Consider the following 19,802-nt stretch of genomic DNA (forward strand, 5'->3'; position numbering starts at 1 on the left):
GCTTCAGTCTGGATGACGGCTTTATTGCATTGCCCCAACCATGAAGTTTGGATGGTGAAGTTTAAATGTTTCCATCACTATTTCATGTCATTATTTTTCATCCTGGCTTTGCAGATGTAGGAGCATTTCATCGGACCAACGGAGCACTGCTAAAATATCAAGCAGTGTGTTCACTCAGCTTCATGGCACAGGATTTAGGAGACTGTCTATTCTGGCAAAGGAAAGGCAAAAGCAAGTGGCAAACAGATTTTTTTTTTAATATGCCAATTGTAGGAAATTAACTTCTTAATGTGATGTGAGCAGAGAAAGCGGAGCTCTTGTACCTGAAAGAGAGTGAATATCAAATAGGAGGCAGAGAGGGAAAATAGCAAAGCATGAGGAACAGGACAAAAAGTGGATGAGAAGGGTTAAGAGGAAGCGCATTATCAGTTCAAAAAAATCTGTTGCGGAACAAAAGACAATTAACGGAAAACTATATTCAGTCTGGACAGTTTAAAATAGCACAGGACATTAAAAATGATCTTTCTTTACCTTCTGAGGAAGCAAATGAAAACATGACTTACCCGTGGACCAATGTCTCCTTGGTCACCCTGAGAAAAACAAACAAACAAACAAGAAAACAATATGTGAATATTGCATATTCACATAGAATGTGTCACACAGTGAACAATTTTTATGCGCATGTTTGACAGTCAGATTTGAAAACAAATACTTGTGTATGAGAAGGAAGCAGGTCATAAGTCACTGGTCCCAAAACCAGCTCTGCATGTCGGCATTTACTCCCTAAATCATTACAGGCACCACAATTGGAATCATCTGATGCGGTGCCGTGGGTGAAGTAAAACTGAGGGTGTTCATCTTGGGGGTTGTTGTTTCTCTGGCGATGATCTGTTCATGCTTTCATCGCAGTAGCTACTAGTATTAACACATGAGAGGAGCCCGCGGTCCAAACCTTGTGCCATTAATTCGTTAGCTAAAGCCTGCTCTGACAGATGCTGTTGCACATATTTGGGTACTATTTGCTTGCAACAAAAAACAAAAACGCAGAACACAAAAACAACACGTAGAGCTCTTGCCAGCTCTCGCAGAGCTCTCATGATCACTACAATTACAGTTTGAGCAGAGGTTCACAGAGCGGGAAAACATCTGGCTATTATCGAGCCCTGCGGAAGGCCTGTAAACTTGTTTAGTGGCTTGACGTGGGAATGTGCGCAGATATACGAGCTCCTACATAACTAGGCGAAGTCTATGGCTGAGCGAGGGGTGAGTGAAGGGAGCAATTGTGAAGCTGTGTGTTAAAAGTGCGCGCACTTAATTCGTGTCATTCTGAAGTGCTCTGTGTGTAAATTAATGAGAGAAATTCATTTTCGCAGCTGTCGTCATCCAATTTGAAGCGTACCTTTTCTCCTTTGGGTCCGGCTGGCCCCTGCGAGAGGGAGGAGAAAGTCGGTCAAGACCAATTATCATACAAGTAACATATATCAGGCCTACAACCGGAAGCTCTAAATCAAACGTTAAGGCAGTAACACCACTTAAAGCAGCGTGATGACGATCGCCTCTGTCTCGGCATATTTCAAAATAAGAGCATGTGATGTGAGCTTGCGGTGAGAATCTCTTTGGGAGATAAAAACTGTTTTGCTAGGAGATAAAACAGAAGGGGCAGAGTGTTCCTCCTTAGCTCCTCCACCAGGCCTCGCTGAGAGGGGAACTCCTAAGATGCTTCTGACATGGAATGCTAGAAAAAAAACAGGCCTGTCCACCCTCGGTATGCAAAAACACTGATACACAGTGGTGTGGGACGGTTTGACATCTGCCCACAGATGATCTAATCCCTGCCAATCTGGCCGTGCTCGGCCTTAGTCCATCTCCTTGTCTGTCCCAGGGAATGGAACCGCAGACCGCAGGCTGACTAACAATCAGCCTGTAATTGTGACGGAGACAAGCAGGCAGAGACAACATGGAGACTTTTCCATCAAGTGTCTGGTCTCAGACCCCGTCTGTCCAAAAGGGACCACAGTATGGAGATCCCACCTCTCACAGCCCAACCACTCAATTATTACAATTTTCATGTCTCAGTTCTCTCCTTGCTTCACTCATACCAAACTGCATCTCGCTGCCCCCCCCCCCCCCTCTTTTTAAATCTGCCATGAAGCCTCTGTCTATATCTCATCTGTCTGGCAGGCATTTTCTCCGGACTGGAGCTGAGAATATGAACATAGAGCTGAAATGGTGTTTGACTTGTGACTGGCCATCCAATGACAGGCAGCTCCTGCACTCCTCTCTTCAGATGAGGAGAAGAGGAGATGGAGGTTTAATTCAATGCCAACAAACACACTTTCACTTAAGTGCGTCTTTATGATTATAGACCTTCACATTTTAGTTTCATTTTCCTTACTTCCCTGACAGGATAGTCCGAACATACTCACGCTGTTCAGCCAGACATGGTTCAAAGCCAAACCACTTTCGACTCTAGTCAGGATTGAAAATATGCTTAAATTGATTTCTGTGTGATTGGATCAAGATGATGAAGGAATTTAATGTGCGATTGCATTAGACAGGGAAAGTGGATCTTATGATTTAACATTGGAAAACTAAATAAGTTTGAAAGCTTGCTTTTCAATTCTATGATGTTTAGTTTTAGTTTTTTGTACCTTGTCTTGTTTATAGTGGAGGTGCTTTACACGTGGAAAACAAAATAAAGCTATGAATATTTGGATCTCTGCCTGCTGTTAGCATTATGTTTAAAATACAATAACATGAACTGCTATATTCAGCTCTTTATGTTTGTATCGACTAAATGAAAGTGCTACTTGTGTCATTTTTAAAGTGGCTGAAAGAGTTCAAGCCTGAGCAGTTTCACCACGAAGGTGCACGATTTGTCTTAAAGTTCCTTTTTCCTTTTTTTGTTCTTGCATCACCTGAAAGAACCTTTGTACTGAGACTCATCCCAATTTTCAAATTATGATTACGGTACGACATTGATCTTGACATTGTCCGTTAACTTCAGTCAAATCATCCAATTGTTCTGCAACTTCAGTCCGTTACTTTCCTGTTTCCACACAGCCTCCCTCCTGTACTTAAGTGACTCCGAGCTCTGTGCCACACCTGCTGGGATTTTACGACAGATCCTCTGTAATGGGGAGAGCCCTCTTAAACGACCGACCCAGCTTGGGGCCTACTTTTGTGGGGGGGGGGGGGGGGGCATTCTAATGGTGTTTGGGGATGGAACTAGTCAAACAGTGCTCATCATGCTGCAAGGGGTTTACATTTCAGGAGATGAATCCTTGTCATAATTGAAAGGATAAGCGAGACAGAGGCAGAAGGCGTGAGGGGGAGTGATAGACGGCGCAGTAATGAGTTTTAAAGAGCTTCCTTGTTAGAGCTTAGCAACTCGTTTCTCTGCTTCATCTGTCTTCACGCTGCGCCTGGATGAGCCTGGAGTTTTCAGAGAAAGGTGATGATGGGAATCAGCGGTGAAGTGCAAAAGGGATTTCGGCACTCGATTCGGCTGAACCATGATTCCCCCCACAGTGGCTGAGAGCGCCATGATGACTTAAGAGGTGGAACAAGAAACAAGATGGTGACCATGCATTTGTCAAGTTCCCATGGGAACAGTAAAAAAAAAAAAAAAGATTAATGGGGTAAAATCCCCTTCTGGGTTCACAGTTAGAGAATCACTGAGTATGAAGGTGTGTGAAGTTGTACCTGGCTTCCCTTGAGACCTGGTAAACCCTGAGGGGACAAGAGTTAAAACCAAACGATGTCAGCCACTGAAGCGGTTGCAGGTGCTAAATGTTTATTCTTATTATGGTATTACTCACTGGTTTCCCATCCAGCCCTAGTGGACCCTGTGAGGAAGACACACAAAGATAAAATATAACAAAAGACACTGACTTTAGATAAATTAACAGTTTTGAGATTTTGAGAAATAGCATTTTCTTTTGTTGCCACCGTCATAGAGATCTCGAGCCACAATGTTAGACTCTCACTGTGACTGGTTAAAAAACACTCATGTGGATCGTCACAATTTGTTGTTATGTTTTTTTATAATAATAATAATTACCGGTATTATTTATTTATTTGCTGAGAAGGGACAATGCACATTAATAAATATTTTCTATAAAAAAATGAAAACATAAATGAACACAATTGCAGCCATAGGCTGATTTCCATTGTCAGTCCCCCTGCCAGATGGTACAGGTGAGCTCCTAAAATAAAACCACTGAAAAGAAAGAAAAAACCCACACAACATAGTAAATACATAAAAACATAGCACACAGTGAACTCCACAACACTACTACACAGATTCCAGCACACAAACACACAATGTATCAATGTATACAAACTATATATATCATAAAACGTCTGATATTTGTTTGCAGTTTATATTATTTGAGTCTTGTCTGTATATCTCCGAGGCAGCAAATGTAAATGATCTCAGCCTAGGAAAAACAGTTAAGTTTGACAAGTGCTCAAAGTGAGAAGAGTGAAAATAGAGCCTTTAAATCAGAGCGAGAGAGAGAGAGAGAGAGTCAGTCTGGAAAGTACAAGATGCAAAAGAAGAAGGAAAATTATCTTTCATTGATAGAAAGGTTCTTTTTGTATCCTGCCCCGTTCAACTGTGCTTGTGTTGAACTCAGACATTAAGATGTGATTTGATCCTGCTGGGTTAATCCTCCTCACAATATCATGTCTGTGTTGGTGGTGATGAGATATTTGGCCTCTGTCTAACTTCGCTCCTGTGCTGAAGCAGCGGTTGAAGCCTTAAACTCTGTTTAGCTCAACAGAAACAGTCATTGAGCCTCGTCTGAAAAGCAACACTCGGCGGTGACACGGACATTTAGAACCCCGCTTCGGAAAGACGAGCTGTCGGCTCTCGTCTCAAACTTTCCAGGAAAACACTTAAATGTGATGAATGGGGCAAAACCCAATGTTGACTTTCTCTTTAACGACTGTACTTGATGTTACGCTAACAGTTTTTACTGCATCGCTCGGGTGGCTCGGCCGTTCGCAGAGGTGTGGATCTTACATCAGAGGAGTTTCGATCTTCCTCTCCTCCTCCTCTAGAATAGAATAGAAAGCCTTTATTGTCATGGCATAGTAGCTACACAATGAGATTAGGAGAGGGGCTCTCTACCAGCCCCCATGGGCGATATCAAGGCTGCGTCCTGTTGCACGAACCTACCGCAGTGTCATTGCCGCCTGCTCAGACGGATGGGAGGAGGCGGCATCTCAGAATGGCAGGAAGAGGAGAAGCAGGACAGAGGGAAAGCCTTTGATCTTCTTAATGTCTTTTTGATTAAGGGCGTTGAGGAAATGAGCAGTAGGTGACCGAGACCAGGGTGGAACAAATGACTGGGACCAATCAGACAGCAATACGTTTACTCTGTCTGTCTAAAGATGAGAGGAGTGTGAAGATGAAGGATGAAATGCTCTGCATTCCCTTCAACACGTCTACAGAGTTCCAGCTAAGTTGTCATTTCATCACACCATTAAAAGCAGCATGTCCCGGCTGTCATGTCACGCATGGCAAGTGTGAGAATTGGAACAAGCTGACAAAATTTAGCAGTGAGGATTCCCTCATATGTGAGTCCATGTCTCTTGATCTATGCATTTGTGTACGTGTGTGTGTGTGTGTGTGTGTGTGTGCAGTGATATCCTTGCATCTGGCAGTGCTTATCAGCGTCGGGCTCCTTTAAAGGCCTATCGTGACGAGTGCACGAGATGCACGAGATGCACACGATGAGGTCATCGGTCGCTGCAAAAGTCCAGAAACCAACAAAAGCGGTCCAGGACACTCTAATAGGATAAATGTAAAACAGCAACAGAGGCCAGACGAAACAGAAGCCAAGGTGAACATGAGACGGAAAGGTTCATGTGATAAGAGCGACAATAGGAGCACAAGAGAGAGAGATTAGACTTTGTTTTTTCTGTATAGCTGCATTGCTATAAAATATCTTTGGTGTGGGATAGACATGCAGAATCACAAAAGTGTACAAGGTGTGAATAAAGAAATGAGGATAAGAGCACAGAATAATATATATATTTTTAAATTATTGTCAGGAAATGGGGGTGAAATAAGTGTGAGATTACGTACACCTAAACCCACAAGTGAATCTGCTGAGGAAATAAAACTGTATGTTTTTATGTGTTGCTGTTTTGACCTGCAGCATCCTCTGGCAGAGTAAACAAACAAACAAAAAAAAGCCTTGACTCAGCATTCCCACCAATTAGACAGCTTTTAAACAAATTTCTGGAAAATACTTTGGCTTGCAGGAAGCCATGTGTCTGTGTCTGTGTGTGTGTGTGTGTGTGCATGCTCATGCATGCATATGTGCAGCTCTTAATCTCAATGAAACAGAGTGAGAGAGTGTCTATGCCTCTTTATTGTACTCCCTATGGCGCAGACGGGTAATTATGCAGTGGGGTGCGATTGTTGATGCGTTGTGAAAAGTCGGTGTCTGCACATCAGAGCAGACGTCTCTCACACATATGCTGCAGTAATGCATCGCACACTTTAGACTCTCTAAGCTTAATCATGTTGGGAGAATGTGAACCTCTTCCTCTCTCCTGGGTCTACTTTCCTTACTGCTCAAGTCTTTGAGGAAATTCTCCCCTGCAGTGATTCCTTAGCCTTTTAAACAATATTCTTTTCTCCTCATCTCTGGTTACATTTATTTCACATCAAGGACAAATCTGCTTTATACATCAGGGATACGTAGACGTAGCTTGTGATGAATTACATTTGAAAAAAAGTAGCATTTACACCCATGCAGAACCCAGAGAGCCGTGCGTCTGAGATAGAAAATTACCGACATGTTGTCGGGTCGCTGTCTGGCTTTAATCTGCGCTCAGAGGTCTGCAAGGCTGAACAATGGAAGCCTTGGATAGTTTATGATGACTCTGCATGTCACACAATGGCATTCCAGCATAAACACACTCGTGACTGCTATGCTGGTGAATGCACCTATGAATAATCATCTGGCCTGTGTGTGTGTGTGTGTGGGCATGACGTTACACCTCCACACAGGTCTACCAGTCTGACTTTAATTGTTTGGCAGTATGCAAACTCACTTCTGAAACTCAACTCCTGTGATTTATGAGAGGAGGACATGACAGGGAAGAGAAAAAACAGACACGAGCATGCACACACACATACACACACACACACACACACACATGCACATACAAACCACACGTCATTAGCACTGTTTGTCATCTTAGTAATGCTTCAGTGGAAGAGGACTGCTGCATGCATTAGGCAAATGAAGACATAGGGCTGTGAGACATGTGTGTATGCCGCCTGAATAAAGGGTAACACATGCACACTCACACACTGTCAAGACAGAGATGAATGATACTCACTCAGTGCTAGAGGTGTATTCTGATTCCTTCACTGAGGTAAAAGTGCCCACACTACATATACAAATACTCTAGTCCATGTCAAAAAGTACAGGTGGGTTATACAGCAGACGGGCTTGCACATTGTTGGACTGTGAGAGGACAATAGTTCAGCAGGAGCGAATACAAGAACATGGAAACTCCACACAAGATTAAAGTTAAGATTAGGTTAAAGGGGGAAAGAGGTGAGACAGAAAGTGTTTGAAGGTGGAAAATAAAGAGAGAACACGTGTTGACACGACACAGTTAACACCGCGGCGCTCAGAAGCCGACTTAACTCAAATGTGTTCATGCCCTCTCCATGTGAGCGGCACACACACACACACACTCACACACACACACACGCACACGCAGCTCTGGCCTCTGTTACAGTTAAACTTTGGGCTGTTGGATAGATTTCACACACACATGTGCACATATGGACACAGACACACAAACACTTCTACCAAACAGGAAGAATGGGTCTATTTAAGCCGGCGTTTGAAACCTGAGCACCTCTGTTGCTGCTTTATGGAATAATTTGCTGTCCCTGTTAATTGCCAGTGTGATTAATCAGCTGTAACTTCATCCGCACAGCTCGCTTTGTCATTGGAACTGCCGTTGTGCGTCATGTAGAGGAACTTTGCCTCTATGATTTAGCAAGCTGTTTTCAGGTTGTTGCCTCTGTGTGAGTCTAGATCGTGACTTTGATGCTAATTAAACTGGGATTAACCAGATTATGCATCTTTAAAGCAACACAATACATCCTTTAATGAAGCAGATGGCGTAATTCTTAAAACACTGCTACGTGCCACAGCTCTGGTGCTCTCTGATGAAGACAATGACAAGGATGAAGAGAGTCACAGGCAAACCGACAAAAATGTTCGCCCTCTTCTCCGAGTTCACCTGTGTGTAATTAGCAGCAGACATTTCCAGTCAGGAAGGCTGCACAGTGCCAGACAGACGTGGAACCCGACTGGGAACCCGACTGGGTGTGAGCTCGGGTAACCAACGTACCAAAAACACAATGCAAACCAAAGCAAAATGAAATGGCAAAAAAGAAACAAAAGTGACAACAAGGTGCTACGGACTCCAACACCAGCCGTATATTGTGAGTCACCATGGCGACCAGATCGACTCAGCTCATGCTGCTTCGTGTGAACCGCTCACCATCCGTATCCATTACATCCATCGGCTGAATCTGTTTTCGATGGTAAGGATTTGGCTACGCCTGAACCACAAATCAGCAACAGAGCCGCGAGCGGTTTCATCTCAGCACTGGTGTCTGTGCAGATAACAGACTTTCTCCACAAGAGGCCACTACGCCTCTGGATAACACAGGAACTGGGCCCGTTAGTGGATTTCCTCTGGTCGAAATCAGGTATCGGATTTTCATTCAGTAGCTCTGGATGTACACAGTAAAACTATTGACATTAGTCGTCCCCATGGTGACCGTGATTCCACCACGTGGGTGACTGCTTCACATTCTCATTGACATAAAATCCTCCGGCTGAAGTTAACTGATAGCATCTTCAGTTTCATTGCTCTTTATGTATATGTATTTTACACACGAAATGCTGATGTACGATACAAATACAGATGTCCTTGACATTTGTGTCATTTCTACTTTTGTGGGGCAGTATAGACCTCTGATGAAGAGCAAATAGCGAGGGTTGCACAAAAAGGCAAGGAGAACAGTTGTGTACCCAAAGATAAGCGACAACGAAGGAAAAAAGACATTTCAAAGCTGAAGGAGTGGAATCAATACAGATACAATTAGAGTTGTGATTGGTTGAAATAAACAGTGAAACAATAAATAATAATAAATCAAATTTACCGGGTATCCATCCCGTCCAGATTTGCCCTGGTGAGGTTAGAGATTAAAGCATGAAGCATTTCGACAGGTTAGAACAGGAACCCACAACTGCACACAACATGCTGTGTATATTTACAATTTCTTCTAAAGGAGACAAACATTAAATGATACAGATGATCAATGTTTTTATATGAATCACTACAGCTGACAGTGACTGAACTCCAACGTCTTCCCGCTCGCTTCCTGAGATTGCAGGAATCTTCCAGGAACACAAATCAATGTTGTTTCATGCCTCCTCCTCGTAAACCAGGTGCGCAGGCAGGAAAGGTTTATGGTGTGCTCAGGAGAATTTGCCCTCCTGCGCATTTGATCTGTGCCACATGCGACCAAATATCTTAAATAAAAAAATTCAAAAAAATGGATCTAGCTTGTGAGGTGGGTTGCAACATTTTTCGTCAAATGGGGGGAAAAAGCTGCAGGCATCATTAGCTCCAAGTCAGTGCATGAGATTTTTACCCCCACATGTGTTTGATCTGATGTTTGCGTGCATGTGTGTCAGCAGGAGTAATAATCCCACAGAGAAAAATGACACGCTTCCAATCTCAACATTCCTTGACCATCCCCATGAAACACACACACACACACACACACACACGCGCACACACGCACACACACACACACACCAACGCACACGTGTTACCGCAGCAGGAGACTAATACATTAGTGTGTCTGTTGTTTGTTTGCATTTGTATATTGATTTCCAGAGGACATATCTCAAGAGTATTTAAATGTGGATGTAAATACTACCTGACCAAGATGAAATTGTACTTACAGGAGGTCCTGCAAGAGAAGAATAGAGATCAAGCATGAATACCATAAATCTCCAGTGGCATAAAGCACGGCAGGCGTGAGCTAAGCTAACATCTGGTTTGTACAGCAATCAATTCCTCTGAACAGTGGTAAACAACCAGAAAAAAAAAAACTGCACATGCAATGTGGTTTGTTAGATGATGACTGCAATTAACCCCGTAAATACGGTACAGAAAAAGCTCATTAGAGCCACTGCATTCGGAGTTTGCGGTGACCCTGTTATGTTAAACAGACTTCTGGAAAATGGATCATGTTTTGCATTAGGACATGAATTCATGTTCAGACTTTGTTTCCCCAAGAAGGTATGGGTGCTTCCAGATCGGGAAACATTGGGGTTGTGCTGCAAACTATTCACCCACTTAAAGCATAAAAAAATGATGTCTTAGGGATTTCTGCAGGGCAGTCTCTCAGATCTGATTGAAATGCTCTGATGTTGAGTCTCGGCAGCAAAAAAGTACGCGAAGAAAAACAAGAGGAGAGATCAAAGACTCCTCTATGTCTTGGTCTTAATGGAATGTTCTTTTAAAAGTCCAAGGCTGAGGGCACTAACCCATTCAGCATTTACAAAGTGAACATATCATTTTGCCATTAAAAACTTTTCTATTAGTAATTGCTTTAAATTGATCTGATTTAAACTCAAAACCAATCGTGCCGATATGTGGTTAACAGAATCACATTACACGGCCCAATTTGGAGCCGTGCAACAAAATGCACGTTCTGTTTCTGAGAGCTCGTCAGATGCAAAACTAAACATCTGACGAGCCAAGATTGGAAACAGAATCCCTCTGGGGACAAGTGGGACATTTGTGGTATTCTGTTACTATTTAAACACACACACACAAAAAATGCTAATGTGACCAGAATTTACATGAGCCTTGAAGTTTGCTGTTTGATTCAAAAGGCAGAACATTTTTGGGGTGAGTAGAAAGAGGAACAAAAAAATGAAGGTGGTTGGGGCTGGGGGGGTAAGAGGAGGAAGAAGACAGAGGTGTCTGGGTTTATGAGGCATGAAGACAAAATCAGTCAGGTTTAGCTGTATCTAGACCGCGGGGCAGGGGGCAGGGGGCAGGGACCCCCCCCCGGGGGGCAGATGGGTGGGTAAATAACAGCGTCAGGAAGAGCAGATTTAACCGCTGAACTTGACACTGGTGAGAGCGTGGAGACCAAAAACAAAGAAACAGAGAAGAGTAAAGGAAGAGAAAAGAAAACGACAGAGTGACGACAGAGACACGCCGACGGTTCCTCTGTCTGAACCCTTTCCTGTTATTTAGATTTCTGCTTCTTCTCTCTACTCTCATTTGTTTCTTTGACAGAATCCCGGGCTTGTAAAACATTGCCCTTGGGGGGGGGGGGTTAGGGTTAGGGTTAGCTCCCCTCAACCGTTCCACCCTCACGCCGATGCCCGGGCTGAAATGTGAGGACGCGAACGGAAACAACAAGAGACAAAGTCAACAAGACCACATCTCCCTGTTTCAGCGCAGACCATCCTGAACCAAGAATAGAGCAGCCAATGAGCGTCCCGCCTCGGATGAAACCATCCCATAATGATAATCCTCCAAAAGTCCAAGCGGCTCAAAATACATGCCGCCCTGATTAACAACAGTCATTTACTCGTTTTAGTGATCGCCTGACAGAACTGCGGAAGATTTTGCGTAATCCACGTTGATCGTTGGACAGGAGGGAGGATGAGGGTAATTATAAAGGACAAGTGGTTGCACTCTATATTTGTCTTATTGTCAATAAGTCCCATGGAAACACCAAAAGCCAGCTACCATTGTTGTCCAAAAGCGATTAAAATCACATCAAGAAGCCACAGCGTCGGACTTGGTCAGTCCCACATGCACTGTCATGCAGCTGTAAATAATCACAACCGATCATTAAAGCCAGCAGATACAGTTTTAACTCTGTTTGAATAACAGTGCTCAGCTGTCGTAGGACACGGTGGAGCCTTTAAGAAAACAGAACGACATATTTGGGATAAAAAACAACAACTTTATTCCTTCAGCATGAAGGGGAAACAAAAATCATAAAGATAATGTGGCACTAAAAGCGTATGACACGTCACAATTGAACATTCTGCTTTCAAAACAAAATCTAACTACAGCTTGCAAATATTTATATTTGAATTGTGCTATTCTGCTTTTGATAATTTCGCAAAAGCTTCTCGGTAAACAAAGGAGGACAATAAAAGTTTAACAGTGATTTGTCAATATCTTTCCAGGAAGTGAACTCCTCAATATCCCCAACAATGACTCGCAACCAGATTGGATGTGTTCTGACACACATCTACCAAACTACAGTCCTGCAGGTTTAGATCAAATCATCCAGTGATGTTACGCCACCAAATTAAATGAATGTGACTGAAACGTCCAATCCAACATTTGGCCTATATGTCAAGAGGACCTTTTGCATAGCAAGAGTCATGTTTCTACACTATTCTGGGTCCTCATTGCGTATTTTGTGGTCTGCATTACAATAATGGCGGGTATTGATGTAGGCATGGGAAAGTCTTATTAGACGTGTACAACTGCAGCTGCTACCGCTCAGCGAGAACGACTGACATCTGTGAAAGGTTAGTGCAACCACATGGCCGAGGTTAAGGCTGATTCGGTGCAAATAGCAGAGGACAGGGGAGTAAGGCCAACTGTGGCCCATCACCCACTGGCCTGGCTCATGGGTCACTGCCTTTACAAGCACCTGAAACCAAACCGGTCACCCAGGAAAGGAGAGCGAGTGCAGGCGCGAGTGAAAGAGTGAGACTTCCAGGAAAAGTAAGAAAGGACAAGTAAACAAACAAAGCCGGTCGGGAGCATCACTTACCGGCTTCCCCTCTTCTTCCCATCCGTCCACGTTTCCCCGGAGGCCCTGTGAAAACAGGCAGACAGAACATTAAATCCTCCGAATCAGCACCACACGGCTGAGCAGAACCTGCCGTTTGACTTGCTGCTGGTCGTATGTTGCGTCTGGCATGAAGATTGCGTGAGCTGGCACCGTATGGAAATGCCCGTCCGAAAGTGATGGAAGGACCACTTCAAGTGGCCGAAATAAAAAAACAGTGCTGTCACACACTCAGAGCCAAATGTAATGTGTGATTTCATCTCGGGCTGAACGGACCGGACCCCTGGACATGTTTAAGACAGGTTCTCCTCTCATGCTGGCTGAAAACCAAGACCATAAAGACCGTTCCTCACTGTCCGCGGCGTTTCAAGTCTGCTTTGATCTTTTTGAAAAAAAAAATCACGAACCATTCAAAATTCTTGGCGACAGTCGGAGAAGAAAGTTGTGGAAATATGCCAAGTAAACACAAGGTGGGGAAAGGCAGCGGGAATGCAGAGGCAGTGATGGACTGGGCGGCGGCCTGTGAGACCACTGGGGTCATTATGGCAAGACATCTGATATTTTTCACGTCACCTTTTTCTTCTCCTGTACATTCAAAATAAATAATCAGCGGTGAAAGTGCTCACTCATTCTGCGAACTATGTACTGAATTTGATCATGCAAGTAAAAAGCGTTTAAACAGGATCATTGTTTACACGGATCTGAGCTTTCAAACGGGACCTTGTTGCTACATTTTACAGAAGCTCCATTGGAGGACAGAAGGTTTGACAGCTACATTATGACTCAACTAAACCTCGCGCTCTCTGCGGGCGGAAGCCCTCCTGCGCGCAACACCTTATTTCTTTCTCCGTCTTTCCACGCGCCCATCCTCCCACGCTCGGCCCTGCCGTTGTAGTGAAATCGGAGACGCGCCGTGTGCTGTTCCTGATGCTAAGTGGTTGTGGCTGCAGACATGTTTTTCCCTATTGTCATTATTGGGGTTATTGTAGTGGCATAATCACTTCCTTACTCCGCCAACTCCTTCAAATGGAGCTCAGTCATGCTCCCAAACCTCCTCCTCATGCCTGCCCGCTCTCCTTCTTTCATCCTTCCCGCAATAGCAATGCGCTATTAATTTATTTGGAATTGAAATAACTAAGAAACAGGTGAGTTAAGCGCTGCCTGCGCTCCACTTTGAGCCTAGCATGAACCACATTCACCCCCCTCCTACTCTGTTTTTGTTCTTTACTTGATGCAGTTGGACATTTGCAGTAGCCATTAACTACCAAGTGAAATTAAAATGTAAAAAATGGAGAAGGTTTACATTACACAGCCGCTAACGCTCGTTTAAACGTAATGTTTGACCAATTTAAATCATTTTGCTCTTTTATAACCTGTATAACACGCACTAAGCCAGCAGTACAATTTATAATAATAGACTCCATATTCCATCGTGGGCCCAGCGACTTCCCCTGCTAAAGCCTACGCTGCAATAAACAGCAGGTTAGATTTCCAGGGGGTGGCAGGATGGAAGGAAACACAGTGGCAGTGGAAAAATGACTTGGCAGGGGACAAAGCGGAGGAAAAAAATAATGCACTTCATGTTGGCATGAGGTTTAAATTTAACAAAAACACATTAAAAATAAGGGAGCCAGGAGGGATGGATGGATGCCTTCACAGTCCTGTAAAAACCCTTGTTCAACATGGCCGATGGCCATTTAAAGTGCCTCAAGAGGGGATATTCATTATGGGATATGGATCGCCGGGGGGCATGCCTACTCTGCCTTTATGTGAGACATGAAAGTCGACCGTCGCCAAATGCTGGAGGAGCGGGCGTCATCGCGACTGAAGCACATGAGCGTGATTGGCTTGGAGCGGCAGAGTTGAGGGGACATGAAGGTAGGCGATGACAAGCTGATGGAGAGCATATTGCCTGGACGAATTAAAGGGCAGCATCACTGAGCAGCTGCATGTGTGTGTGTGTGTGTGTGTGTGTGTAAGTATGGAAGTACTTCCCTATTTCTATTCATATTTCATAAGATATCATTGAATAATGAAATACAGGGAAATATTCACACTCAAAAGTGCTTTAATTTAGATAAACCTCGACTTACAGCAGGTCAGAAAGTGTCACAAACGCACGCCAGAATAGAGCTTGTAGCAATTAGCCCGCATGTCAACCAAATATGCCTTTAAATTGGGCAGAAATCACAGAGTCTCGGAGAAAAGTGATCAATCACTCTCTAAGTAATCAAAGGCACCCAAAGAGACGGGTCTCTGCAGCAAGAAAATGGATGATCTGTGTGAAAATGACGAGCAATTAAAAAGAGATAGTCTGGGGGGCCGGGTTTTACTCCGTGCATGTAATTTGACTTTTTTCATTTTTCTCTTGAAGCTAACGCCGATCAAAATGCTGGTGATGCAACTTGAAGACAATTCCATTCGTCAAAGTGAAGAAGTCATTCTTACAATCCAAACCAGAAGACAGGATGATCAAGGAGGAGAGAGAGAGAGAGCGGGCAAACCAAGATGCAGCGCAATGTGAAGATGGGAGGAGGTGCTGGATGAGGCGGTCATCTTTCACTGTCGCAGGTGTTGAGTCACGTCATGAGGAACCGTCACCCATAATGCCACACGGCCCTGACGTTGTTGACCCCCCCCCCCCCCCCCCCCAGAACTCATTTCTGCATTAGAAATGTTTAGAAGTTTTTCCCATGATGAAAATCCATTATTTCCTAATCCCTGCTTGGCTTCGACGTAACATATAGTTGGCGAGCTGGTTTTAGATGCACCCATTGAGCGGGCCACCTCCGCCATCACTGGCAGCCATCCTGGGAGATTTGGCAGCACTGATGTAACCAGATCCACCTATCAGTGCTCGCCTGCAGCCTAAGCATACCTGTTTATCTTCAAGTGAACATCAAACACACAACCTTCTGCTAACTTTCTATTTTGCTACCTGCCATAAGCTACACATTAGCATGTGTAATACAAGAGTAATTCAGTCAGACATGTTTGAAAGTGATTCTGATGGACGACAAAATCAGGAGCTCATGTTTTCTGCCAGAATGATAATAATGAAAAAAAACTTTTATAATTTGACCTTTGGGACTATGGCAAACTTTTAACTTTTCTCACCTCCAACCTAAAAACGTAGCAGGAGAACGCTGACTGATGCCATCAAACACGCTGATGTCATCAACAAACAAAACACGAGGCAGAATAATGCGCTGTTTGACCAACATGTCATTAGAGGTTGGCTTCAAAATAAGCTTTGCGGCAAAATCTTTTGCATTTCCCCCCTTTGGGGCCTGTTCAGATAAAAAAATGAAGGCTCACATTTCTCCTATTCTCCTTTTGCCGCTTTGCATCAGAAAACAGAGCATGAATATAACAGTGTCTTACCACAGTGAGACAAAAATACACATTAGCAGTTAAACTTGATTCCTCCCCTGATAGCCATGGCTTGGGTTGCCTATAGCTATGTTACATATGCAGACCTTGTGTGATGCCGCGTTTCTGTCATTAGCAATCTGTGTCTCTACGCTGGACACGCTGCGTTATGGCATTCAATGCGTAGTTGGCTCATGTGTTTCAGCATAAAAACACCATATGGACACGTTTACAGGGTTAAAAACTTGATAGTCACCGGAGGGAATTCAGTCTATAAGCTCACAAACACACATTCAGAAAGGCAGGGCACACGAACACATCCTCATAAAACCTCACATGAACACATATTCAACATTTTTAGCCGACAAGCACAGTTGACCTTCACCGAGTTCAAGGAAATTTTTCCATCAGCACTTTTAAAGGCTGCAAGTGTGTCTGCATGTTCAAAACCACACACACACACACACACACACCTTCCTTCTTCTCTCTTTGCAGCCCTCTTTCACATTTAGGGCAAAACATCATCCAGCAAAATACGCTCCCTGCATCACCTTTGGTTTCATTCACCAGCACACACACCCTTCCATCCGCCATCTGCGTCGTCTGTTTCACATCGATTTAGCTACTGTGACATTTCTTGCAAACAATCTTGCAGGGAACGCGGTGCTTTTTGATGGACTGACCCCCCCCCCCCCCCGCCTTATTTTAGGCCCCATTTTGTTAAACCCAACAACTGGGAGCAATAAAGAGCCAAATGAAAATAGCAGAATGTGATACTCCGCATGAACGACCGCAGGACTTCCATCCATCCACCTCCTAACCCCACCACTCCTCCGGCAATGCCTCCTGAACATTTAATTTAAGTGTAAAGGAAGAGCACGTGGGGTAAGAGTGGGGAGAGGGAAGGTGTAAGTAGCAAAGGTCAACTCCTTGCTTCCCTCTATTAGCTGCAGGGAACAGTCTCTGCTCTAAATTCTTTTCCTGAATGAGAACGGTGTTCTTTCTGATCTATTTCGATTAAAAAGCGAAATAAACTAGGAGGAGGTGTCTCTATGCTGACCTTCAGACATAAAGGCAAAACAAACAGGATTTTTGATCATGGCTTCATTCTACAAATGTCATTTTATCAGACAAAAAAAAAGTGTATTTATTTATTACTGAAAAACAACAACAACACATCTGACAATGAACCATCAAACAAACCGTTTCCTGCGGCGGTCCAGCACCGTGAGAATCACACAAAACACCAAAAATTAAAGGGACAGAATTATTAATTTAAAGTAACAAGGTTAAAAACTGACTGAAGTGGGTGAATGGAAGAAAATAAATAAATCACCATACATACACATACAAAGAAATATCAAAAAATTGCATTTTGTTTTATAATTTTAAAGGTACTGGTGCAACAACATGTGTTAAAAGTTACCAAGTAAGGCGTTTCATTTGTCAGAGTCTTGATGCTTACCACGAAGAACAAATGTAATCAATACAATTGAATGATCTGGTGTTAACTCCCGTCCACTGGTTCAGCTCCGTCTTTGCACAAATGGGGACAGCTGTTCCGCCTCCTTGTCTGAAACACAACTTAACTGTCTCCTGGTCTGTCAGCCGTTTCCCTGTGTTTGTCCAATGTTCAATGCAAAAGGATGGGGGGGGGGGGGGGGGGGCACATGCTGATATGTAAACAGCAACAGAAAGAGAAAAAGACAACACACAGCTTTCACATGGTGGTGATTCATTCTCCAGCTGCACCGTGTCTCCTGCCCGGGTCAGCACAGGTTTACAGGCTCGGAAAGAGGTTTAGAACATGCAGCCTGTTGTCTGTAACACAACAATCCAACCTTATCCCATTAAATGTTTTTGCATCTGCACTAAAGAGCTACGGCAATAAAGATATTGTACCACACTCAAGGTATTTACATTGTTGTCCCAACAAATCCATGTTTGTCTTTTTCCTCATGTTCCAGCAGAAGATCATTAAAAACGGTAAATATACAGCATGTTTTGGAAATGGTCCTCATATTACATAATCCCCAATTTAGAAATTTCATATTTTACACATGTGTTTAAAATAATGATCTTTTTTATTTTTATATATATAAAAGAAAATCCCCTTTGTTCCTGGGTCAGCTCTAATAAGGTAATTGGGTATAGGGTGACTTTTACTCTGACTCATCTCATAAGCACACTCACCAAAACTATAAATAAAACTGGCTCAATCTGTCTGCAACCAATACAGTGCAATAAATGGTTGGAGATGTTTAGATCAAAATTAAACCCATGCTGACTGCAGCAACAGGCATTACATTAATGAAAGGCTCCTTTGCCCTCCAGCCATATTTTTACTGCTCTGTCAAGGTTCACTTTCTTCATCTTTATGAGCAATAATCCTAAAATTAGAATCGCCAAAATTGAATCTTTATAAAACATTGTTAAAAGAATGTTTCAGACTGGTTGAAGTGAACTCAAGGACCCTCCAGCAAATGTAGCCGCCTGTAACCTGCTAGATCCACTGCAGGCTGCAGAATGGATGGAGAGAGAGCTCCTGAGTGCGAGGCTACTACCTGTTTGCTGGAGGGTATAGATGCCTGTTTCATGCTCATGCGACTGTGATCAACATATCATTTCTTGACATGCTCTGCTAAGGCTGAACAGCGCGCCTGTAAACTTGCATAAATGTTATATTTGCTAGTGACTAGTCACAGTTTGGGGAAGGATATCTTGGCATCCTGCATCAAGTCCCGATGTTGCGTTGTCCAACAGGTGGTTTACATCGGGTGGCAGGCCGGTGCTGAAAGCCTGCCTAGGTAGTCGGTGTGTGTCGCAGCTAACGAAAGGTGAAAGCAGGGAAGGGTTAGCCCCACGCAAAGAGAGGCCCAGTCAAAACAGGGAGCATGGTCCGCAAATAAAGTCCCATCACAATAAAGTGAATCAGAGCAGCCAAATCAAAGCAGTCATAAGACATTTGTCCTGAGGGGTTACCAGCAGCGGCGTTACTAACAGCCACTGTAGCTGCGATTCCAGATAAAAGCAAAAGCAAATATGAAGCGCAACATAGCACAAGAGAGAGAACCATTAAAGTCACCAAACTGAGTCCATGACTTCCATTGTAATATGTAGTTAACTAAACTAGCACATGCATGTTTAGGGCTACACCAATTCAGGCATTTGTTTTTGGAAGACATCGTATTAAACCGCTTAAAATAAAATATGGAGCGTGTTATGAGCACAGGTTAACACGTCTGTTCTTTTTTTGGGGCGGTCCTTGCGTGATGCTGCCTTCAATGATCTGACTCCAGATAAAGCCTCTCTGAAATGCATGCAAAGGGAATAGCATGCATACGCCTTCACACACACAGATATGTGTGTGTCCGTGCCGAGCACGGTGGTGTGCACCGGAGAGACTTGGTTATTTGCCACCATCCATGCAGGCTCCTGGGTGGTACCTCCATCAGCGGGGCCTGTAACCACAAGACGCTGGAATTTGGTTGCTCAAGCGGATTTTGAATGTACAAACAAACACTTG

The 19,802-nt window shown here is 43.7% G+C and overlaps 1 protein-coding gene across 1 annotated transcript in view; it reads right to left on the reverse strand.

Annotated features, from left to right (window-relative positions):
• Positions 1 to 19,802, reverse strand: part of LOC137895290 (collagen alpha-1(XXIII) chain) — an 86,535-nt gene that overhangs the window by 12,835 nt on the left and 53,898 nt on the right. Inside the window, exons 3-9 of the mRNA XM_068740770.1 lie at positions 12,887 to 12,931; positions 10,029 to 10,036; positions 9,218 to 9,244; positions 3,822 to 3,848; positions 3,706 to 3,732; positions 1,400 to 1,426; positions 564 to 590 (exon numbers count right to left, since the gene is read on the reverse strand). Coding sequence (XP_068596871.1) covers positions 564 to 590; positions 1,400 to 1,426; positions 3,706 to 3,732; positions 3,822 to 3,848; positions 9,218 to 9,244; positions 10,029 to 10,036; positions 12,887 to 12,931 — 188 coding nt within the window. The remainder of the gene's footprint in view (positions 1 to 563; positions 591 to 1,399; positions 1,427 to 3,705; positions 3,733 to 3,821; positions 3,849 to 9,217; positions 9,245 to 10,028; positions 10,037 to 12,886; positions 12,932 to 19,802) is intronic.

Source organism: Brachionichthys hirsutus, chromosome 6, assembly GCF_040956055.1.
Source record: "Brachionichthys hirsutus isolate HB-005 chromosome 6, CSIRO-AGI_Bhir_v1, whole genome shotgun sequence".
Taxonomy (NCBI): domain Eukaryota; kingdom Metazoa; phylum Chordata; class Actinopteri; order Lophiiformes; family Brachionichthyidae; genus Brachionichthys; species Brachionichthys hirsutus.